The sequence below is a fragment of the Cyprinus carpio genome, chromosome B23 (assembly GCF_018340385.1).
Source record: "Cyprinus carpio isolate SPL01 chromosome B23, ASM1834038v1, whole genome shotgun sequence".
NCBI lineage: Eukaryota > Metazoa > Chordata > Actinopteri > Cypriniformes > Cyprinidae > Cyprinus > Cyprinus carpio.
The window spans coordinates 21,021,041-21,040,989 of NC_056619.1; the positions used below are offsets into that span (position 1 = coordinate 21,021,041).

General features: G+C 37.9%; 1 protein-coding gene across 1 annotated transcript; it reads right to left on the minus strand.

Annotated features, from left to right (window-relative positions):
• Positions 1 to 1,095: 1,095 nt before the first annotated feature.
• Positions 1,096 to 5,154, minus strand: LOC109048272. Its single transcript, XM_042750529.1, has 5 exons — positions 5,049 to 5,154; positions 4,597 to 4,920; positions 3,039 to 3,175; positions 2,581 to 2,656; positions 1,096 to 1,471 (listed from the first exon to the last, which is right to left on the minus strand). Exons 1-5 carry the CDS (start codon positions 5,095 to 5,097, stop codon positions 1,293 to 1,295), a joined length of 765 nt encoding a protein of 254 aa, XP_042606463.1. The 5' UTR covers positions 5,098 to 5,154; the 3' UTR covers positions 1,096 to 1,292.
• Positions 5,155 to 19,949: the final 14,795 nt, after the last annotated feature.

Here is a 19,949-nt window from a genome sequence, read left to right on the forward strand (position 1 = left end):
CTCTCCAAAGAACGGCTTCCAGACGTTAACATCGAGAAACTTCCCTGCTGGACCCATGTGTGCTGGCTGAATTCTGTCACAGCACGGTAAGTGAGCACTGTGCAGGGTCTGGGTCCAGATGCAGGAAAGACTTAATTTTAATAAATAAAAAGCCAACAAGGCAAAACAAAACAGAAACAGATCAAACAAGAACAAGACCGGGATACAATCCGGCAACTGAAGGTGCTGGCATCCGACCTAACAACAAGAAATAACACTTGCAATACGATTAGCACTCAAAATCCAATTCACAATTAACAATTCAGCCAGACAGAGTGGTGGGAGTGTGGTGTATAAATAGCCCAAGACAATGAGGAACAACTGTGCATGTGTGAGTGTGTCAACAGGTGTGTAGAGTTGAAATGAGTTGAAATGAGATGAGATGACAGACAGATAAACTCTCATTTACCATTTAAATATGAAAAAGTAACTTAATGACACATCATTCTGCCAAACATCTCCTTTTGTAAGTCATATGGATAAGAAACAAAGTAAATGTAAGTGATACTGATAAGACATTTTATTTTTGGATAAATTATTTTATTCACAACATTATTTCTCTTAAAAATGCTTTACAGTGTAATAATAATCAAAACAGTCCTGAGCTAGATAAAGCTTTGATCTCTGCAAACCAAACTCACTTTAAATAATTTTTTTTTTTCTCACCACTAACAGAAAGATTTGATCATTAGCTAGCTTCACACTGGAGTGCTGCTTTATAACAGAAAATCAGGTTATAATTCTAACCGAAAGAGACACTGACTCTGGTTTTTCATGTTTAATACTGTAAAGCTGCTTGATTTAAGGCTATCTATTACATAAACTATGTGTTTGTAGCTCTGGATCTAATCCTTCACCAAACCGCAAGGCATTGTGGGCAATTTTAGCCATTGGAGTGTACATGGATCCACACTTCAAAAACGACCTGAAATAGTAGACCATCCGGGGACTTTTGGCATAATCTTTTCAGCATACTATGCTTTGGGACACACTTATTCTAATAGTTCCATCTTGGGCTGACCTGATGTCTCAAACTCAGTTCCTGGAGGGGCTCTGAAACATCCATGAGGGCTGAATTACAGTCTAGCGCTACAGCGCCACACATTGGTCAAACTGCATTACTGCAGGCTCTTTCATTAGGTCATATGAGATCAACCGTCTACTCAGCAACAAAAATATTTGTCGACAATTTTTTTGTGTTTCGGCGTGTGTCAATAATATTGATTAATTGTTTCAGCCTTCAAATGGCAGCCTCAACCTTTGTGGTTGTTTTGTGAGTCCACACAATGTCGTGTTCTTCCAGTTTTGTCTGTCACTCTTTCTCTGTCCTCATGGTTCAGGTCTTTTCTTCCTTCCTCCCGCTGATTGTTGTTGTCCACAGAACACCTTGTCTCGTCCACCATCTCTAAGGATCCATCTATGGCTTCACTTGCTGATTGTAGGGGAGAAAAGGGAGATTTTTCAGGGCTATTAAGTTCAAATATATGCATATAAAACAATATATTTATATACATTAATTACTCATCGTCATGTCTTAAAGGGTTAGTTCACCCCAAAATGAAAATTCTGTCATTAATTACTCATCGTCATGTCGTTTAAAAACCTGTAAGACCTTCGTTCATATTCTGAACACAAGTGAAGATGTTTTTGATGGATCTAAGAGCTCTGACCCTCTCATAGACAGCAAAGAATTGTTCAAATCTAAAAAGAATTGTTGAATAAATTGTTTTCTTTGCACACAAAAATTATTCTTATTATTGAAGTTGAGCCACTGATGCCACATGGACTGTTTTACCGATGTCCTTGCTACGTTTCTGTGTCTGGGAACATTTCAGTTGCTTTGCTGTCTATGGGAGGGTCAGAGCTCTCAGATCCATCAAAAATATCTTCATTTGTGTTCAGAATATGAACAAAGGTCTTACGGGTTTCAAACAACATGAGGATGAGTAATTAATGACAGAATTTTCATTTTGGGGTGAACTAACCCTTTAAGTTATCTACAGTATGACAGTAATAATTATGTAAAATATTTCTCAGCAAATATTGGTGTGGTTTAATTTATTAATTTGAATAATCTGTATATTTTGTCATTAAATTAATTTAATTCTTAATTATAAAAAATACATTAAGATGCAATGCATACAGACAATGGCTTGAATGAACTTTTACTATAAAGAAGAGTATTTTATTTAATTCAAGCACCTGCAAAAATTGTCAAAATTATTTGTAGTTTAGTAATTGAAAACATGTCAGATTGGAGTAACCATCCTGAGATTGAGTAATAAAATAATCTGGCTGACAAAATGAAATTGAGAAAAGTATTTTGGTATCATGTTAAGACAAACTTTGTAATATTATTTCTTTAAAGAAAATTTATTTGGTTTTCTCAAAGCACAGACCCTGTAAGAAAGTGCATCAAAGTTTCTTTAAAATACCTGATAATTTGACAAATCAAGATTAGTCCAGGTTATAAAACGTCAAAAAGAAATGCAATAATATTTGTTCATGATACAAAAACCCAGAGTCCTCTACTGGACTGACCTGCTCTGGTTGAGCTGAGAGGAATGATCTCTGGATCCTCTGCACCATCACCAGCATCAGCAGTATTTTGATTCTTCTGTAGAGAGAAGAGAACCTTGAGATTTAAATCACAATCAACAACCACTGCACATAAATGATTTTAATATCAAAATAGCATTAAACCCCAAAAAAAAAAAAACAGAATGGGCTTCAACTTTAATCAACAATAATGATTAATATATTAATACATTAATAATAATTAATATATTAATACATTAATGATATGCTATGATTTTAAATAAAGTCCCTTCTGAGCAAAAAATATCTCAAGGAAACTTTCACAGGTCTTTCACAAATTCCCCAAAACACAAAATTGCATTGTAAAATGCAAAGCCTTATCTGAAATCTGCTGTTTATAAGTGTTACAATAATAATACACAAACAGAAGTGTTGTCTAATTTTCCTGTGATAATACTTGCCTTTTGGCGGTTGATGAATATGATGACCAAAATCACAACTGCAGTCAACAATGCGATGCCCACAGCAATTATGTTCAGATATTCTAGTCTGATTGTCCAGGGAGTCTCTTCGGGTTTGTTAGGTGTTTCCAGTGATCCTACAGGCAATAAAGCAGATATGACAAATGAATGAATATATGGAGATTCTGGACTAATGGTGCTGACCAGGTGCTCTGTACAGAACAAAACATACAAAAACATCTAGAGGTAAAGCTCATCAACACAAACTTCTCATAATGTATTAGGAGTAGGATCTTGTGATGGGCCTGTGGTTTCACTCTCTGTGACTGACTCTAGAAACTAGATGTCAAGTCTGTTCTTCCAATGTAGAGTAACGTATTAAATTAAGTATAAATCCTTTATTTTAAGCATGCTCATGTGAATAGCCTTTATATAGCTCTGTTGTGTTTTATTTTGTGTTCTGACAACGGACACTCCTCCACAACTTTTCTAAAACAATATCTAGAGGCAATAAATACTACACTAAAATAATTCTAAGATTCTGCGCGTGTTGTACTGTGTACAAAAAGCCTATCAATCAACATTACAGCGCCATCCTCAGGGTGAATAATGCAAGCCTTGCCAAAAGTGCTCTGCATGTGTTCAGTGATTAGAAAATAATGCCTACAAAACGTTTATAATAAACTAGTATAGTGATAAGACTCAGAATCTTCCCTACTTTAATGACTGTCAGGAGGGTAATAACTTGGCAGGGAGTCACAATTCCATACCATTACATGGGAAAATGCCTGTGATGCCTTTCTGCGCTCTCTTTAAGCAGATAATGCTATTTATTTATTTAGTCTTAAAGTGTAGCGAAGTAAAAAGTGAAACGTGAAAAAAAAAAATCTACTTAAGTACTTCCGTCAGCAGGCAATCAGGTGACACACAGAGCCCACGACCGATCGAAAGTACCCAGACAGAAATGTGTTGTCCATTCTCAATGGGAAAGTGCCAAGCAACATCGCGCAGCAGAATTGCCTGACAGCATTGCTCAGAAAGTTGCGCCGTGTATCAGCAGCCTAAAGCCTGTGGTGACGATTTTTACGTCACGCATACCTTACGGACATACCTAGCGGACTCGAGGAAAGTATTTGTAACACTTGTTATTTGTTAATAGTGTAAGATCAGAGAAAGCTCGCGGGCACAAGTTTTTCTAACATAAACACCTGTTTGGCTGATGACGTCGTCTCACACTTGCTGGACCGACCGGACCCGCTTTCCACCCCACCCCACCACACCCCACCTCACATCATCCCACCTCACCTCACCTCCACACCGAGTGCTCAGAGTCGCTACCCCCCAAAAAACACCCCGGAAATATCCCCTTAACACGCAGGTAGAACATGCGTGCAATTTGTTTTAACACATACACAGAACATGACAAAAAACTCTTCTGGTTCGCTATAGGCTGTCAAATCCATTCATCCATAGGCTACTATCCAAATAAAGTTACAGCTTTTACAATTTTCATATTTTCATTTAGTATTTTCTAGGAGTAGGATAGTAAAATACTAACCGGTCAAAGCAACAGTAAACTTCTTATGGATCCTGTTGTGTTTGTTATCGATAACTTCAACATCGTAAACTACTTCGTCGCTGGTGTTGGCATCAGGAACAGTTACGGAGACGCTCTCATTACCGATCCGGAGTGAAAATCTTTCAGGTTTGATTGGTTTGCAGCCATGGTTTTGCTCGTCAGGGGAACAGTAGCGAAAGATAACTTGCGTCCCGTCTTTTCTCACTGTTAAACGACTCACAATCTTCAGTTCAGATGTGTTGACGGAGAGGGTAAGGTTTTCTCCTCTTCTCACCTTTACTATCACATTATCACTCACAGCACCTGATGAAATTAATATTTATTTAGTTAACTGCTGGATAAAGTTTCTCCACGCTTGTTTTAAAGACACGTTATGTTTGACAAACACACATCACTTTGCGAATCATCTAACGTTAAAATGCTTTACTTACCGGCGATGATGACAATAATACAGGTTATAAAAGTGAAGAAGAGACGCATCTTGAGAAGCGGTGTTCAGTTCGGTCTGTCACTTGATCCAGCGACACGAGTTTAATACCAGCATGTGCAACTGCGGCACAATATATAAACCATCCCCGTCTACTTCAGCTGTAACGTTAGTTATTCTCCGCCTTGAGTGACGATGAAGTTTGGACCGGTTTGACCGGGCGAGCGGCGCGAAATTCAGCATGAGAGTAGTTTGCTTAAACAGGAACTGGAGTAACTATGTCAGAAAAGAAAATGAAGACTCAAAAAGATGTATAGAAGATTTACCTATTTAAAGTTTTTTTTTTAATTATTGAGTTTGGGTTAAATGATGGTGTATTATAAAATAATAATAATAATAATAATAATAAAAACATTAAAAACAGCAAGTACATTCAATATCGACAATATTTGGAAATAGAACAATATGATCGGAGCTGTTTTGTTTACAATTTACATGCGAATCCCTCTGTATACAAACTTTAAAGACATTAAAACTTTCAAGTTTAACGGACCAACTTGACAAATTTATAGACGTCTTTGTAAAGAAATATGTATCTTGAGTGTGGTGGTGGTCATTTCGTCTTTTGTTTTTCAGGATACAGATTTGATGTAGCAGGTCAATAACTCTTTCAGACCGTATTGACACATCCACAACAACACATAGTTTTGCAAACATCTTAGCACACACAAGTTAACACTTTGACACAAAGTAGCCAACAAGTGAACTTTTTCCTTCTCAAACACTCAAAGTGTACGTAGGCTGCTGTGCATTGCAGGTCCTCCAGGCCAGACTCCTTCCTCTGTACCAGATCTGACAACTCAGTATTTACTGTAGGCTGACACTGATTTTTGCCCATTTGCATGAATGGACAACAACTCGCCAATTAATTATGTTCATTTCAATAAAGAATCTGAAAACAAAATATTACCAAGAGAATTAGTTTATTGTTTATGGTTCAAAAGATGAATAGCAATCTATGTTGTGATAAACAGCTCACTGTTACCTGAGCCATTAAACTAAACTGGGTCCGGAAAGTAAAGTAAAGGGCAGGACATCTTCAAAATGTGATGTAGATATGGGTAATGTATACAAATGTAGACAATGAAGACAAAATGGCCACAGAGCACAAGATGGCTTTTCAGCTCAACAGTGTCACTGATTTGAATCTATGAACAATGATGACTTACAAGAAACCTAGAAGAAGCTTCACTTCAGTATTCTCAGTGTTTGATGATTTGTTTTGGTGATGATCAACAGCATAAACATAAATATGTTCCACTCATCTGTGAATTAAACATAAGAAATGTTTTGGATATACTTCTACTTCTGTATAGTGCATTATTTAATTTTCTGCTTTTCTTTTATTAGTATTATATTCCATTCCTTCTGTGTTATTCCTATTTGTGTCTGTATCTTGCATGTTTTCACTATGTCCGTACTTTCTTCTGCACTGGAAGCTCCTGTCGTCAAGTCAAATTCCTTGTGTGTGTGTGTGTGTGTGTGTGTGTGTGTGTGTGTGTGTGTGTGTGTGTGTGTGTGTGTGTGTACATCAAAAAATAATAAAGCTCTTTCTGATTCTGAATCAGAAATGTTTCTTGAGTAGCAAATTAGCATGTTAGCATGATTTCTTGAAGGCTCATGTGACACTGAAGAAATGATTTAGCTCTGATCACAGCAATAAGTTACATTTAAGGGGAAAAAAATACTCTAAATTTGTAATAATTATTCACAATATTACTGTTTACTCTATTTCTTATCAAATAATTGCAGCCTTGGTGAGCAGAAGAGACCTTTCAAAAACATTTATAAAAAATCTTATGTATTTCAGATACTTAAAGGTCATTTAAGTAACACATTAACCCCAAAATGTATTTTTAAGTCTTTCCAAACATGCTTGATTTACTTTCTTGCATGAAACACAAAAAGAAACATTTCACAGAAAGTCAAAGCTTATTTTCAAGCTCCAAAATGGACAAAAAGCACCACAAGTATATCAAAAGGATCCTAAAAGTTGCTTTTGTGAGGAATTAAACCCAAATTTAACTTCAAGTTGGGATTTGGAAACAAACACAGAGGGTAGATTTATGAGTGACTAATGGTTTAATTTTGGGGGTTTTGTCACTTAAAAATTGTTCAGAATTTTAGAATGCTGCACATAAGTCATATGGACTGCAGTGCTTTTGTAAATCTAGTTTGTCTATCTTGCTATATAGTATTGTTGTACCATTTTGTTCACTTTGATTGTATGGAAAAGAGCAGCTCTAATATTCTGCAGAAAATCTCAAGTGTCTCACAGAAAAAAAAACAACATCGTACAGGTTTGGAAGGACACTTTTCCGCATCACTTCCTGTTAGACAAGTTTGTTTCTGCTGTGACACTCTGTGATCTTCTCTAGGCTGCGTTCCACTTAGACATCCACTTCCACTCGGGGGAATCCCTGCTACACCCAGACAGCATGTAGTAATCGGCCCGAGCTCGGCTGCCCTGCGGCGCCCTCGGCTCAGACTCGGCATCAGCGAGAGTTATCCGGGCGAGTGTGGCCCGCAGCTCGCTCTCGCGCATGTCTTTGTGATGCGGCTGTAAAGCACTGACCCGATTCCTGTTCACCGTAACCGACCCGGCTCTGGCTGTAGAGTCCGGCCCACTTCTGGCAATGACTCGGCTCGGTTCAGTCATAGATTGTTACACTAATATAGCAATAAATCACATAAAACTGTTTTAAACTTGACTTAAGAGCATTACAGTATCTTATAACGTTAACATCTTGTTTAATGTCGTGAATTTGTCAAAAACAAATTATCTGCAATAAAAAATGTAAATGTACATATATATATATATATATATATATATATATATATATATATATATATATATATATATATATATATATATATAAATAGTGATTTATAGGACAGAACATTCTGTAATATTTATAACGATAGCCAATACCGTCGCTCCCTATACGCAGAGTACGCAGTTTGCAGGGCACCAACTCCCAGGGGGGCCCCATCCCAGTTGCTAAAAAAAAAAAAAAAAAAAAAAAAAACCTTGACGCACCATTTTTGAAAAATGATATTTTATTCATATGTTATGCTATGTCCTCTGTAGACAACACCAAAAGTGTTTTTCTAAAAATAAAAATGACATGAAGAATAGACATAAAAGGGAAAAACAATGGGAAATTAAAAAAGAATATTTTTTTAGGTTTCAGGATTTTTTTTTTTAAAATATATAACAAAATATGATTCTCAACTATGTTATAAAATATATAACAAAATGATTTGAAATACCATTTTAAAAAAGAAGAGTAATAATGGGAGAGTCCATAAACTGTTTTTTCCAGTAAGCACACTGTTATACACTGTATCTAATTTGCATATTAAAGTGCTGTTGGGACAGCATGTTGAAAAAAGAAGAGTAATAATGGGAGAAGTAACTGGCCAGATTTTCATAATAATATCTAATATTTCATAAGAATAATGCTATATAATTTGTTTTCCTATGCAATTCTTTTGTCTCCAAAATGCATAATAAACATGCTTTTAGTCCTGGGGTGTATTCCAGAAAGCAGGTTATGTGACATACCCGGGTATGTTTAAGTGTATGTAAGCGGATAACCTCAACTTTCGGTTCCAAAAACGGAGGTAACTTTCAGGGTATTAGTCATAGCAGCTCACTCTCTGAACTTAACCTGCTCCGGAGGAGCTTATGTTCCAGGGTCAGTTCACTTCAGCGAGCCTTCAGTGGGCGTGACAGATAGCGCACAACATTATATAATATTACAATATATATATTTGATTTGTTAATGAGGAAGCGCTAATATATAAAGGTAAATAAGGTAATATATTATTCTAATATGATTATTTCTTTTATTGGCATATATAAGAGTTATCTGTATAAATTATAAAACACTATGACAAGGTAATGTTTAACTTCTATATATATATATTATTTATTACATTTTATATTATCTCACACATGGATCGGCATTTTCTATAATGTCTAAAATTCTAAATCAAAATACATATCTGATATGTCTTAATATATAATTAGCACCAAACAAACAATATAATTCATATTATCAAGGATTAAAGATTAAATGGAAAAAAATAAAAATTATTGCACAGCCATCAATTAGGTGGCGATATGCACTAAGCATGTAAATAACTAATGAACAAAAAGAAGAAGAAAGAAACAGCTTGGCGCGCTTTTTCTTGGCATCCGTTTCTATAGTGACTCGTCGATTCGTCGCTCTGTTGAGAATGTCTTGAGTCTTAATCAGGAACATACTCTGAGTTGAATGAATTTACTCACAGACGCGTTTTCTTGGAACCACATACCTCGAGTAAGCAAGGTTTGGGGTTAATCAACCGAGAGTTGCAGGGTTTAGTTCACGGTATTCATTTGTTGTGTCTCCCAATAAACATCCTCTACACTCTACATTTAACAAATAAAAAACCAAAAAACTGTTTCATAACAGGAAGTACATTTAACTATGGTTAATTGTAAGTATTTGGCATGGTAGTTCATGTTTGGTAGGTAACTAATGTTAACAAATGAAATCGTATTGTAAAGTGTCACCTGAGTGTTTGTTTATACGTGTTACATTTTAGTTTCCAAGTATAAATAAATGCAAGGGTAATTTAGCTAAATGTTTTATATATACTTTCTGTATAACCTTTTTTTTTTTTTTTTGCTGTAATTGTATAGTTTTGTAAATAAATTGTGTAAATAATTTTTTCTCATGCCAACTTAATCAAGTGAGTTCTTTACTTTAAAAATGCATTCATCACAATGATATGTTTATATGTTTATAATTACAATGAAAGTAAACAGCCCAAGCATATCTATATAGGCCCTACATATAGAATGCTGCACAAAAACAAATTGATAAGGGGGAAAATTCTACTGTCATGACAAATATGATATCTCCAACTATTATTATACTAAATACATGTGAACTATATTAATAAAAAAAAGTATGGCTATATAGTGCATAACATAATAAAATAGTGCATAATGAAACAAATTAAATGTAATTTCTTACACTTGATTAACTGCTAATGAATAAAGGTGTTAAAGGAACACTCCGACTTTCTCTATTATAGATCAGTGCAAATAACACTTTCAACAAACTATAACAGTGTTATTTTTTAAGAGATGGAAAATAACAACCTTTTTGTTAAGGGAACACACCAACTCATTGCAGATCACGTTCTAGAAGAGAAACGTCCTGCACTTCCTGCAGCATCACCGGACGCAGCATTCTCTAGATCCTGAAGTGCTTTCACCAGCTCCTCCGTCTGTGGATCATGTCAGTCAGTGACTACTGATGGACCTCTCCTGACTCCTTTGGTCAAATGCCACGCTTGCATTTATTCACTTGGTGAAAGAGAGGTGATCCTGGAGGACTAAATTAACTCCCTGAATTAATTTTTTAATTACTGATAACTTTTAATTCTCACTAAAGTTGTCTTGGGTCCAACTGTAATGTTTCTTATTTCAAAGAAGAAACTGTTTGTAATTAAACTTATCTTTTAATTCACTTTCAGGTTGCGAGCAGGAACAGCAACAACACATGTGATGGTCTAACTCTCTGTCTGTCTATATCACAGGTAAGTATAATAATACTGACACCTAGTGGTTAGTTTCTATATATACAACTATCACTACATCCCCTCTCCATTAGACATAAAGAACAAGTTATTACAACTAATGACTTCTAGATTATCTAACCACTAAGTAAGCACTGTACACATTATACAGGATGTATAGTATCAAATAACAATCTCCAGAATTATTTGCTTTACAATCACAGTAACAATAATCAACTGATTACATTTTCGTTTTATCTTTTCATTTATGAACATTCTAATGCTTCTGATATGTTTAAGCAATATTCAGAGGTTCAGTCTATCAGGAGGCTTTACTGTGCGATTGGATCTTCTCAGCACAGGTGAATGCATTTCTTTAGCTTGCTCATTGTGATGCAGTACTGGAAGTGTTTCAGATGTTGACTCTGCACAGTCAGTGTCACCTGTATGTGTGTTCTCTACTGTCTCTTTTGTTTTTAGCAGACTTCTCTCCTTCTCCTCAGGATCTGACCATCTTCTGTCCTGACAGTGTAAGACCTTGGCTTCACCTCCTCCAGGACTGTGGCTCTTTTAGTCCAGGTATTGGAATCCTCAAGTCTTACTGTGTCATTATTGGAGAGTGGTTCTAGGCTTTTTGATGCCTTGTCATAGGTTCGCTTTTTGTCTCAGTTTCAGGTGCTTTTGTTTTCTTTTCAGGTACTTTCTCTTGCTTTGTGATGCCAAGCAAGGAAGTGTGGTTCGTAATCTGCGCCCCATCAGTATTTCAGCAGGAGACACACCATGTTCTAGTGGAGAAGCACGGTAATTCAGCAGAGCTAAATAAGGATCTGATTGACTGTCCACTGCTTTCTTGAGTAGTAGTTTCACAATGTGAACTCCTTTCTCTGCCTTTCCGTTCGACTGCGGATATAATGGGCTCGATGTCACGTGTTGAAACCCATATTCCTCAGCAAACTTCTGGAAGTCCCTTCCACTGTAGCATGGCCCATTATCACTGCAAACCACCTGCGGAATGCCGTGTCTCGCAAAGATGGATTTCATGTGTGTTATCACACAAGCAGAAGATGTATTGGATAGCAACGCAATCTCTGGGTAATTTGACAGATAGTCTATCACCAGCAAATAGTTTCTTCCGTCCAGAAAGAATAAGTCAGTCCCAACTTTCTGCCATGGTTCATCCGGTGGATCAGTGATGATCATTGGCTCCTTTTGTTGCTTAGCATGATGCTTCAAGCATGTATCACAGGTTGACACCATCTTGTCGATGTCCGCGTTTATTCCGGGCCAGTAGATTGCAGTTCTAGCCCTTCTTTTACATTTCTCGGCCCCAAGGTGTCCCTCGTGCAGTTTTTTTAACATCTCCTGTCGCAGTGACTGAGGGATAATGATCCTGTCTTGTCTCAGCAGAAATCCCTTAACAACACTCAACTCTGTTCTGATGTTGTAGTACTGAGCACATTTTCCTCTAGGCCAACCTTCATTCAGATGTTTGATGACCAATTGCAGACATTTATCTTTTCCAGTCTCCACTGCAATCTGTTTGAGTTTTGTGTCTGTGACTGGAAGAGCTTCAGCTACCACGTTCACATGCTGAGTCACATCAGCCTCTGTGGAACTTTCACAATTTCCACTCTGGTTCCACAGCTCTGGACAGAGCGTCCGCCAGAACTAGATGCTTCCCTTGAGTGTACATTAGCTCCATATCATACCTCTGCAGTCGCATCATCAGTCGCTGGATTCTTGGAGACATTTGGTTCAAGTTCTTTTTAATGATGGCAATTAATGGTTATTGATCTGTCTCTGCCACAAATGTCGGTAAGCCGTACACATAGCCGTGAAATTTCTCCAATCCATACACTAAGCCCAGGCACTCTTTTTCAATCTGTGCATAGCGACGTTCCGTCGGAGTCATCGTTCTCGAGGCATATGCGACTGGCCTCCAATTCTCTCCATCTGCCTGCAGTAGAACTGCACCCATTCCATCTTTGGATGCATCCGTCGAGATCTTTGTCTTCTTTGTCGGGTCAAAGAACGTCAGAACAGGCTCTGTGGTGAGGAGAGTCTTCAGTCGTCCCCATTCTTGTTCATGATCAGCTGTCCATCTGAACTCGCCTTTATCGCACAACAGTTCTCTCAAATAAACAGTTTTTGAAGACAGGTTAGGTATGAACTTCCCAACGAAATTGATCATCCCCATCACTCTCAATACAGCTTTTCTGTCTGTGGGTCTGGGCATTTTGAGTATTGCCTGTATCTTACTCTTGTCTGGTTCCACACCCCTTTCTGACAGCGTATCTCCAAGGAACGTGATTTCCTTCGCTCCAAACTGACACTTGTTCCTATTTAACTTGAGCCCATACTTCCTTACACGCTGTAGGACGTCCATTTACCTCTTGTTGTGCTGTTCTATTGTGGATCCCCACAATACAATGTCGTCCACATAAACACGCACACCCTCGATGCCTTCGATTACGTGTTCCATAGCCCTGTGGAATACTTCAGGAGCTGAGGAAATTCCGAACGGCATCCTCAAGAAGGAGTAGCGGCCAAAGGGCGTGTTGAATGTGCAATACCTTGTGCTGTCCTCATGTAGTTTCAGCTGCCAAAAGCCCTGAGATGCATCCAGCTTCGTAAAAAACTTAGCACCTGCCATCTCACTTATAATTTCCTCCCGTGTCGGAATCTGATTATGTTCTCTCTGTATGTTTGCATTTAAGTCCTTTGGATCCATACAAATACGTAGATCACCATTGGCTTTCTTCACACACACCATTGAATTAACCCACTCCGTAGGCTCTTCCACTTTTTCTATGACTCCCATTGTTGTCATTTTATCCAGCTCTTGCCTCAGCTTTTCACGAAGTGGTGCTGGAACCCGTCTGGGTGCGTGAACTACTGGCTGTGCATCTTTTTTCAACTGTATTTTGTAGGTGAATGGTAATACTCCAAACCCTTCAAAGATGTCTGGAAACTGTTTCACGATTTGTTCCACACTGTTCTGTTTTTCTCCATTATTTATGGTGTACATTCTTCTTACCAGACCCAGATCTTCACATGCCTTATCTCCCAACACAGAATCATGGCCATCTGGAACAACCACAAACATGAGGTAATGTTCTCTGTTTTTAACTTTTACTCTGAGAGTACATGTTCCTTTTGTTGGAATGTTCTGGCCATTATAGGCTTTGAGTTGCACAGTTTTCTGACTTATGCGCGGCTTGATTTTCATTGCTCTGACATCATACTCTTAAATCAGATTGACTTTTGCTCCTGTGTCTAGCTTGAGTGACACAATTACTCCGTTTATTGCCAGAGCAGTCATCCACTTGTTCCGTGCAACACTATTCACATCAGCCTGTTCTGTTCTTTCTTGACTGATATCGGCCTTCTGCACCATTCCAACGAAGAATGTGTCACTGAGGGATGTTTCTTCCACTGCATGCACACGCTCTCTTTGACTTTGTCCACCTTTTGAAAAGCATTGTTTGGCAAAATGATTCTGCCCTTTACATTTAGCACAGACTTTGCCATAAGCTGGGCACTGCTTTGGCAGGCGTCTTTTGCCACATCTCTTACAGTTAAACAGTTCTTTCTGCTGTTTCAGTTTACTCATTCCGCTTTTCTGCTTCTTCTCTGTTACTGCAGCTACGGCTGAATTGTCACTCCCGCTCATCTTTGTGTGTTCACCAAAGGTTTTAGCATGCTGAATAGCTATCTCACTGGCCTGACATATCCGCACTGCTTCATTCAAGGTTAGCTCCGTCTCTCTCAAAAGCCTCTCTCTCACTTTTTTATCATTGATGCCGAACACAATTTGGTCACGGACCATTGAATCTTGCAACAGTCCGAAATTGCATGTTTTAGCTTTCAACTTTAAATCAACTAAGAAACTGTCAAACGTCTCTCCTTGTTGTTGTAGACGAGAGCGAAAAACATACCTCTCACAAGTCTCGTTTTTTCTTGGTGTCCAGTGCACATCAAACTTTTCCATCACCACGTCATATTTGCCTTTGTCCTCGGCCTGTGCAAACACGAGTGTGTTAAACACTTCTATTGACTGAGGTCCCGCGACGGTGAGAAGCAACGCAATCTTGCGTGCATCCGACGCTTCATCCAAGCCCACTGCTTGCAAGTACAGCGTGAATCTCTACTTGAACATACGCCATTCGTGATCAATGTTTCCAGTCCAGTTTACAGCGTCAGGCGGTTTAACACTTTCCATGACGACTGTCGATGTTGGTGATTAACCCCACTCCTGGTACTATGTAATGTTTCTTATTTCAAAGAAGAAACTGTTTGTAATTAAACTTATCTTTTAATTCACTTTCAGGTTGCGAGCAGGAACAGCAACAACACATGTGATGGTCTAACTCTCTGTCTGTCTATATCACAGGTAAGTATAATAATACTGACACCTAGTGGTTAGTTTATATATATACAACTATCACTACAGGGTCCAGCTATAGACAGGAGTGCTGACTGACCTGCAACCGCAGTGGATATATATATGCAATAGTCTAAAGGCTGACCCGAGCTAAGGGGGACGTCCAAATTAACTAGGAGAGCAAACGTATTGGGGGTAAAGGAGCTGAACAATGCAACGTTACCTTCATATGTGAGCGGATTAGTTAATCTGGGCCAAACACTGACAACTAGCTCTGAGGAGACTACGATCCAAGTAAAGACAACATCATCAGTGGTCACGTTGTGAGAAAACACACACACGCACACACATCTTACGTACTCTGATTGGATATCCAGTACATTGTGTATGTTGTTGTATGAATCTGTGGAATAAATATGACCCATCTTCCTTAATAAACTTGAGAATGTTATGGTAGTACTCTGGCTCTCTGTGTCTGCTTGATCATTCTCCTGGCATCCTACGCTGCGGCTGCTTTACACCACTGGGGTTGACACACTGGTTCATAGTTGATTGCTGTTTGCATTGAGATAGTTTAACTAAAATTTTATCAAACTAAACTTAATTTGTGTTCTGAAGGTGAACAAAGGTCTCACAGGTTTGGAACAATCATGATGGAGAGTAATTAATGACAGAATTTTCATTTTGGGGTGAAACTATCCCTTTAACCAGCCTTCCCGAATGGGAAAAAAAAGTGACAGTGAAGTTACTTTTGTTCTGTTCTACAAAGTTTTTCCATCTTTGATGTAAATTCCTGGAAAAGATAAGCACTCACAACTGCAACAGTTTGCTCCTCAGCAAGCTGCCCCATGAGTTTGTTGGAGTGAGGAGCTGCTTCGAGGTTGTAAGGAGACTCAGCTGAGAAATGCTGTTCAGTTCTCTTAAGGTCTTTTTTGTTTTTCCCTACACTTTTTCATCCAATATCCAGTAATAACATCTGCCCTCCCTCTTAGAACATTTAGGTTTTTGTCAGTTCTTCTTTTGTTTAAATCGTAATTTATATATTGAGCTCAAAAATGAACTTTGTAGGACTGAGGCAGAGTTAGAATAAACAGATCATAGATTTAATTTATCAATTTATGTTTTATTTAACTTAAGTAAGTGTCAGTACACCGACACAAATGAATGACTTTGACAATGACCATTATTTATATAAAATATAATGAAACAAAGAATCAGTTGTAGAAACACATGTGAAAAACCACCGGCTGTAACGGAACATGATACTTTGTAATATACTTATTTATTTTTATGACCACTTGATGGCCACAGCATAAACCATTTTAAAAAACTTCCAGTAATTAACCTTTTTCCGATATAATTGTGTTGAAATGCTTCAGAACGCTTCACTTCACCATCACTACCAAAGACATAGACCACAGCGTATAAATACAGGTGAGCTGAGTATCTCAATCACACACAGCTGAGAGTGATGGACCAATAATCAGAGCAAGGGATGATGGGAACTGACATGACACAACTTTGCAGTGTACTCACAAATTCAGAATGATTTTACAACAGTTTCAAAATCATTGAGTTCTGAGACTCTGTCAAGATATGTGTGCTGGGTGACTTACAGTAAGCTACAGATACATAGAGCTGCAATTTTTCTGGACTCCTAAACTAAAAAAGAATAAAAAATAGCCAAATGTACTGATGGCAAACCTCTCCGCAAGCCTTTCTATGACCTCAGGAGAGCATTGGCTGCTTGGTAAACTGCAACGATGGAGGCTGCAGAAGGAAATCAGTTTCAATCCCGTACCTATATGACCCAGACGATCTGCCACCCCCACCCCCTTTCTGCCCTGATCCCCCCCCAATGCTTTCACAGCTTTATTCACCAGTCCTGTATTTGTCCTCTCATCTACATAAAGACTGTAAATCAGGAAAGCTTTCAATCTGACTGCTAATCACTTTAGTCACTTTTGGTAGAGGCTTGCTTGCTAGAGGCCGTAACTCATTTAGCTCTGATTGTCAAGGCAAATGAGTAAAAATTGAACACATATCTTTAAAGTAAACAAAGAAAACCAAGAAAAACCTAAATGGTCCTAAGAGGGAGGGGACAGATGTCATTGGTGAAAACCTGCCCAACAACATCAAAGCAGCTACCTCGTCTCTTCTCTGAATCATGGGGCAATACTGTAGTCATTTAAATTGCATTTTGTGCCAATAGCAGTGAATAAATGACCCACAGTTATAGCCCACATTCATGTGTGTTGTGTTTTCACTAAGTTTTAAAAACAGGACCTAATGTATAAAGAAACATTAGCCGTGATTGTGAAAAAAAAAAATGGTGAACTGCATAAAAGTTTCTACAGATTGTACATAACAGTGTCCAGAAATATTCAATTATGCAACAATGTAAAAGAAAAAGAAAAAAAGCATTGTCAACAGTAAAAAGTCATATTCACAAATATCATAGTTTAAAAGGTATCTATTAATAGAGAAAAAAATATTACATACTGAGACAGTACAAGTAATATGGTATAATATAAGCAGTTGTAATACTTTTTCAGATCTTTTTGAATGGTGAGTGTATGTTAAAGACTGTGATGGAGGGAGATGTTCTCACTATACACACAGGAGACACTGAGACGTCTCAGTGAAGTGATGTGGTCTGTTTAAACGAGGGTGATTGAACTGTTCGTATCGCACAGATGTATCAGGGTTATGAACCTTTTATGAGGAAGAACCACTAACCAGCAGAGTGAAAATGAACCCAAAGACTGGAGTCTCTGGAAGCATCTGGAACATCAGCAGCAGCAGGACTCTGGACTTTATCAAGTTTCTCTCCCACAGTGGATCACCGTCTCAGAGAAAAGCTTCAGAGTGGATGTTTACAGTAAGTTTTAGCTGCAGCTGGTTCATAAAAAATACAAAAAATGATCAAAATGGAAAAAAAAAATGTAAGTTAATGAGTAAACATCGTAGTTGATAAGATCACTCAACACTCCTAAAAATAAATGGTGCTGATCAAAGGTTCTTCACAGCGATGCCACAGAAGAACCAGTCAGTCAAAGGTACTTAAAGGGTTAGTTCACCCACAAAAATGAACAAGTCTGTCATAATTACTCTCATTACCCTCATGTCGTTCTAGACTTAAGACCTCAGTTCATATGCATTTCTGCAAGTATTATCATATATATTTTTATTTATTATTTATTGATTTGCTTGGCTTGTTTGAATCTCTCAATAGTTTACAACAGTAACCAGGCGATGAAAGACAAGAAAAACTAAGATACAAAATTACAGGTCACTTTGAACACATCAACCTGCAGGAACTCTCACTTATTGTAGAAAAAGACAAGACCCCAAGAATCTGGTTTCCACAGAACAGCAACATGTCAGCGCACCAGCCCCAAAAGTCTCTCGTTACGCTTATGAGTCCCATCAAAGTAGAAAAAAACAACCATTGGCTAATTCGCATTAAGCCCAGTGATAATACAAGACCAAATTGAAAGTACAGGTTATCAATAAATAGTACTTTATAGAGGCAAAGAAGATGGCCAGAATATGAATGAAACATGCAAAAAGTTGCATACTTTAAAGGGTTAGTTGCAGCAAAAAAATGAATATTAGCGCCATAAAGGTAGCCCTCAAAGTCCTCCTAGGTGTTATTGGACTTTCTTATGCTGACCTCATACTCATCCGCCCGGAGCTGTTCTGTGTACAACAGTGAGCGCGAGCTAGATTAAAGTGATTATTACGTTGGAATATGGATATTTGTCTTACAAAAAAAGCATCAAGTCTATACAGGAGGGCCTTTGATCACCACCCGCAGCCGTGTGGACACATTTTATTTTGATGGTATGGGTGCTTGTTTATGTAACTTCTTTTGGACTGATGCATGCAAACACTGTTGTTTGAGATGCCATGAAAACAGCTGGAAAGATCAAAGACAATTTTTAATAGTAAATCCGGACTGGATTAATCTGAAAGCAAGGTAGTAGTATGACCTAGGATGATGGAGGGTGCGTAATTTATGTGGTAATGGTTTATTTTTGACAGTGAACTCACCCTTTAATTGCGTTGCCACCTATACTGTACACCACTTTAAAGTGACTGTGCAGATGGCAATTGCAAGTGACTTTGTAAATTTTGGTGGGGGTGGAGCCCCCTGAGTAACAAATCATTCCTTGAAAATCGTCACCAGCAAGCAGCTGATTCTTCATACGGTGTTGATTTTTTCATCTATGTTTTACCTGCCAAATTCCTGTTTAAGAGATGGTTGCCAAGTGTCTTTTTAAGGAGCCAGGTTCTCTCTTACTGTACTTCGTCATGGGGGCGTATTACAGAAGAAAGTTCTTTATCTTAGGTGTTAACTTCCGATGTGGATATGTTTAAATGTAGGATTTTTCAGAAAAAAAAAAATTAGTATTACAGAAGCCAATATTAACTTGATTTGGGTTTCTTACCCTATCTTACAAAAAAAAAAACAAAAATCGTATCTATTTTAGTTAGGAAATCTTAAAGGGTCATATGATGCGATTTCAAATTTCCATTTCGCTTTGGCGGTTAAAGCTCTTGATGACTAAAGAAGATTGTGAGTTGCAAAGACTAACGTTCAATCTCCCAAAGAGATATTCTTTAAAATGTTAACACACCGCTGTTCGTTGAGAAAGCGAAACTACTTTGTTTTTGCCTTCCTAAAAGAAACACGATATAAATCATGGTATAATGGCGTTTATGTTATGTCTCGTCGCTCCAGACGATCACGGGCTTCACAATAGGTTAGAGGATAACATTACAGTTCACCACGGTTGATGCATTCGCCAATCAAATGCGCTGGATGATAGCTGGCCAATCACAAGGCCATCCTCACTTTTCATAGATATGAGCTTTGTG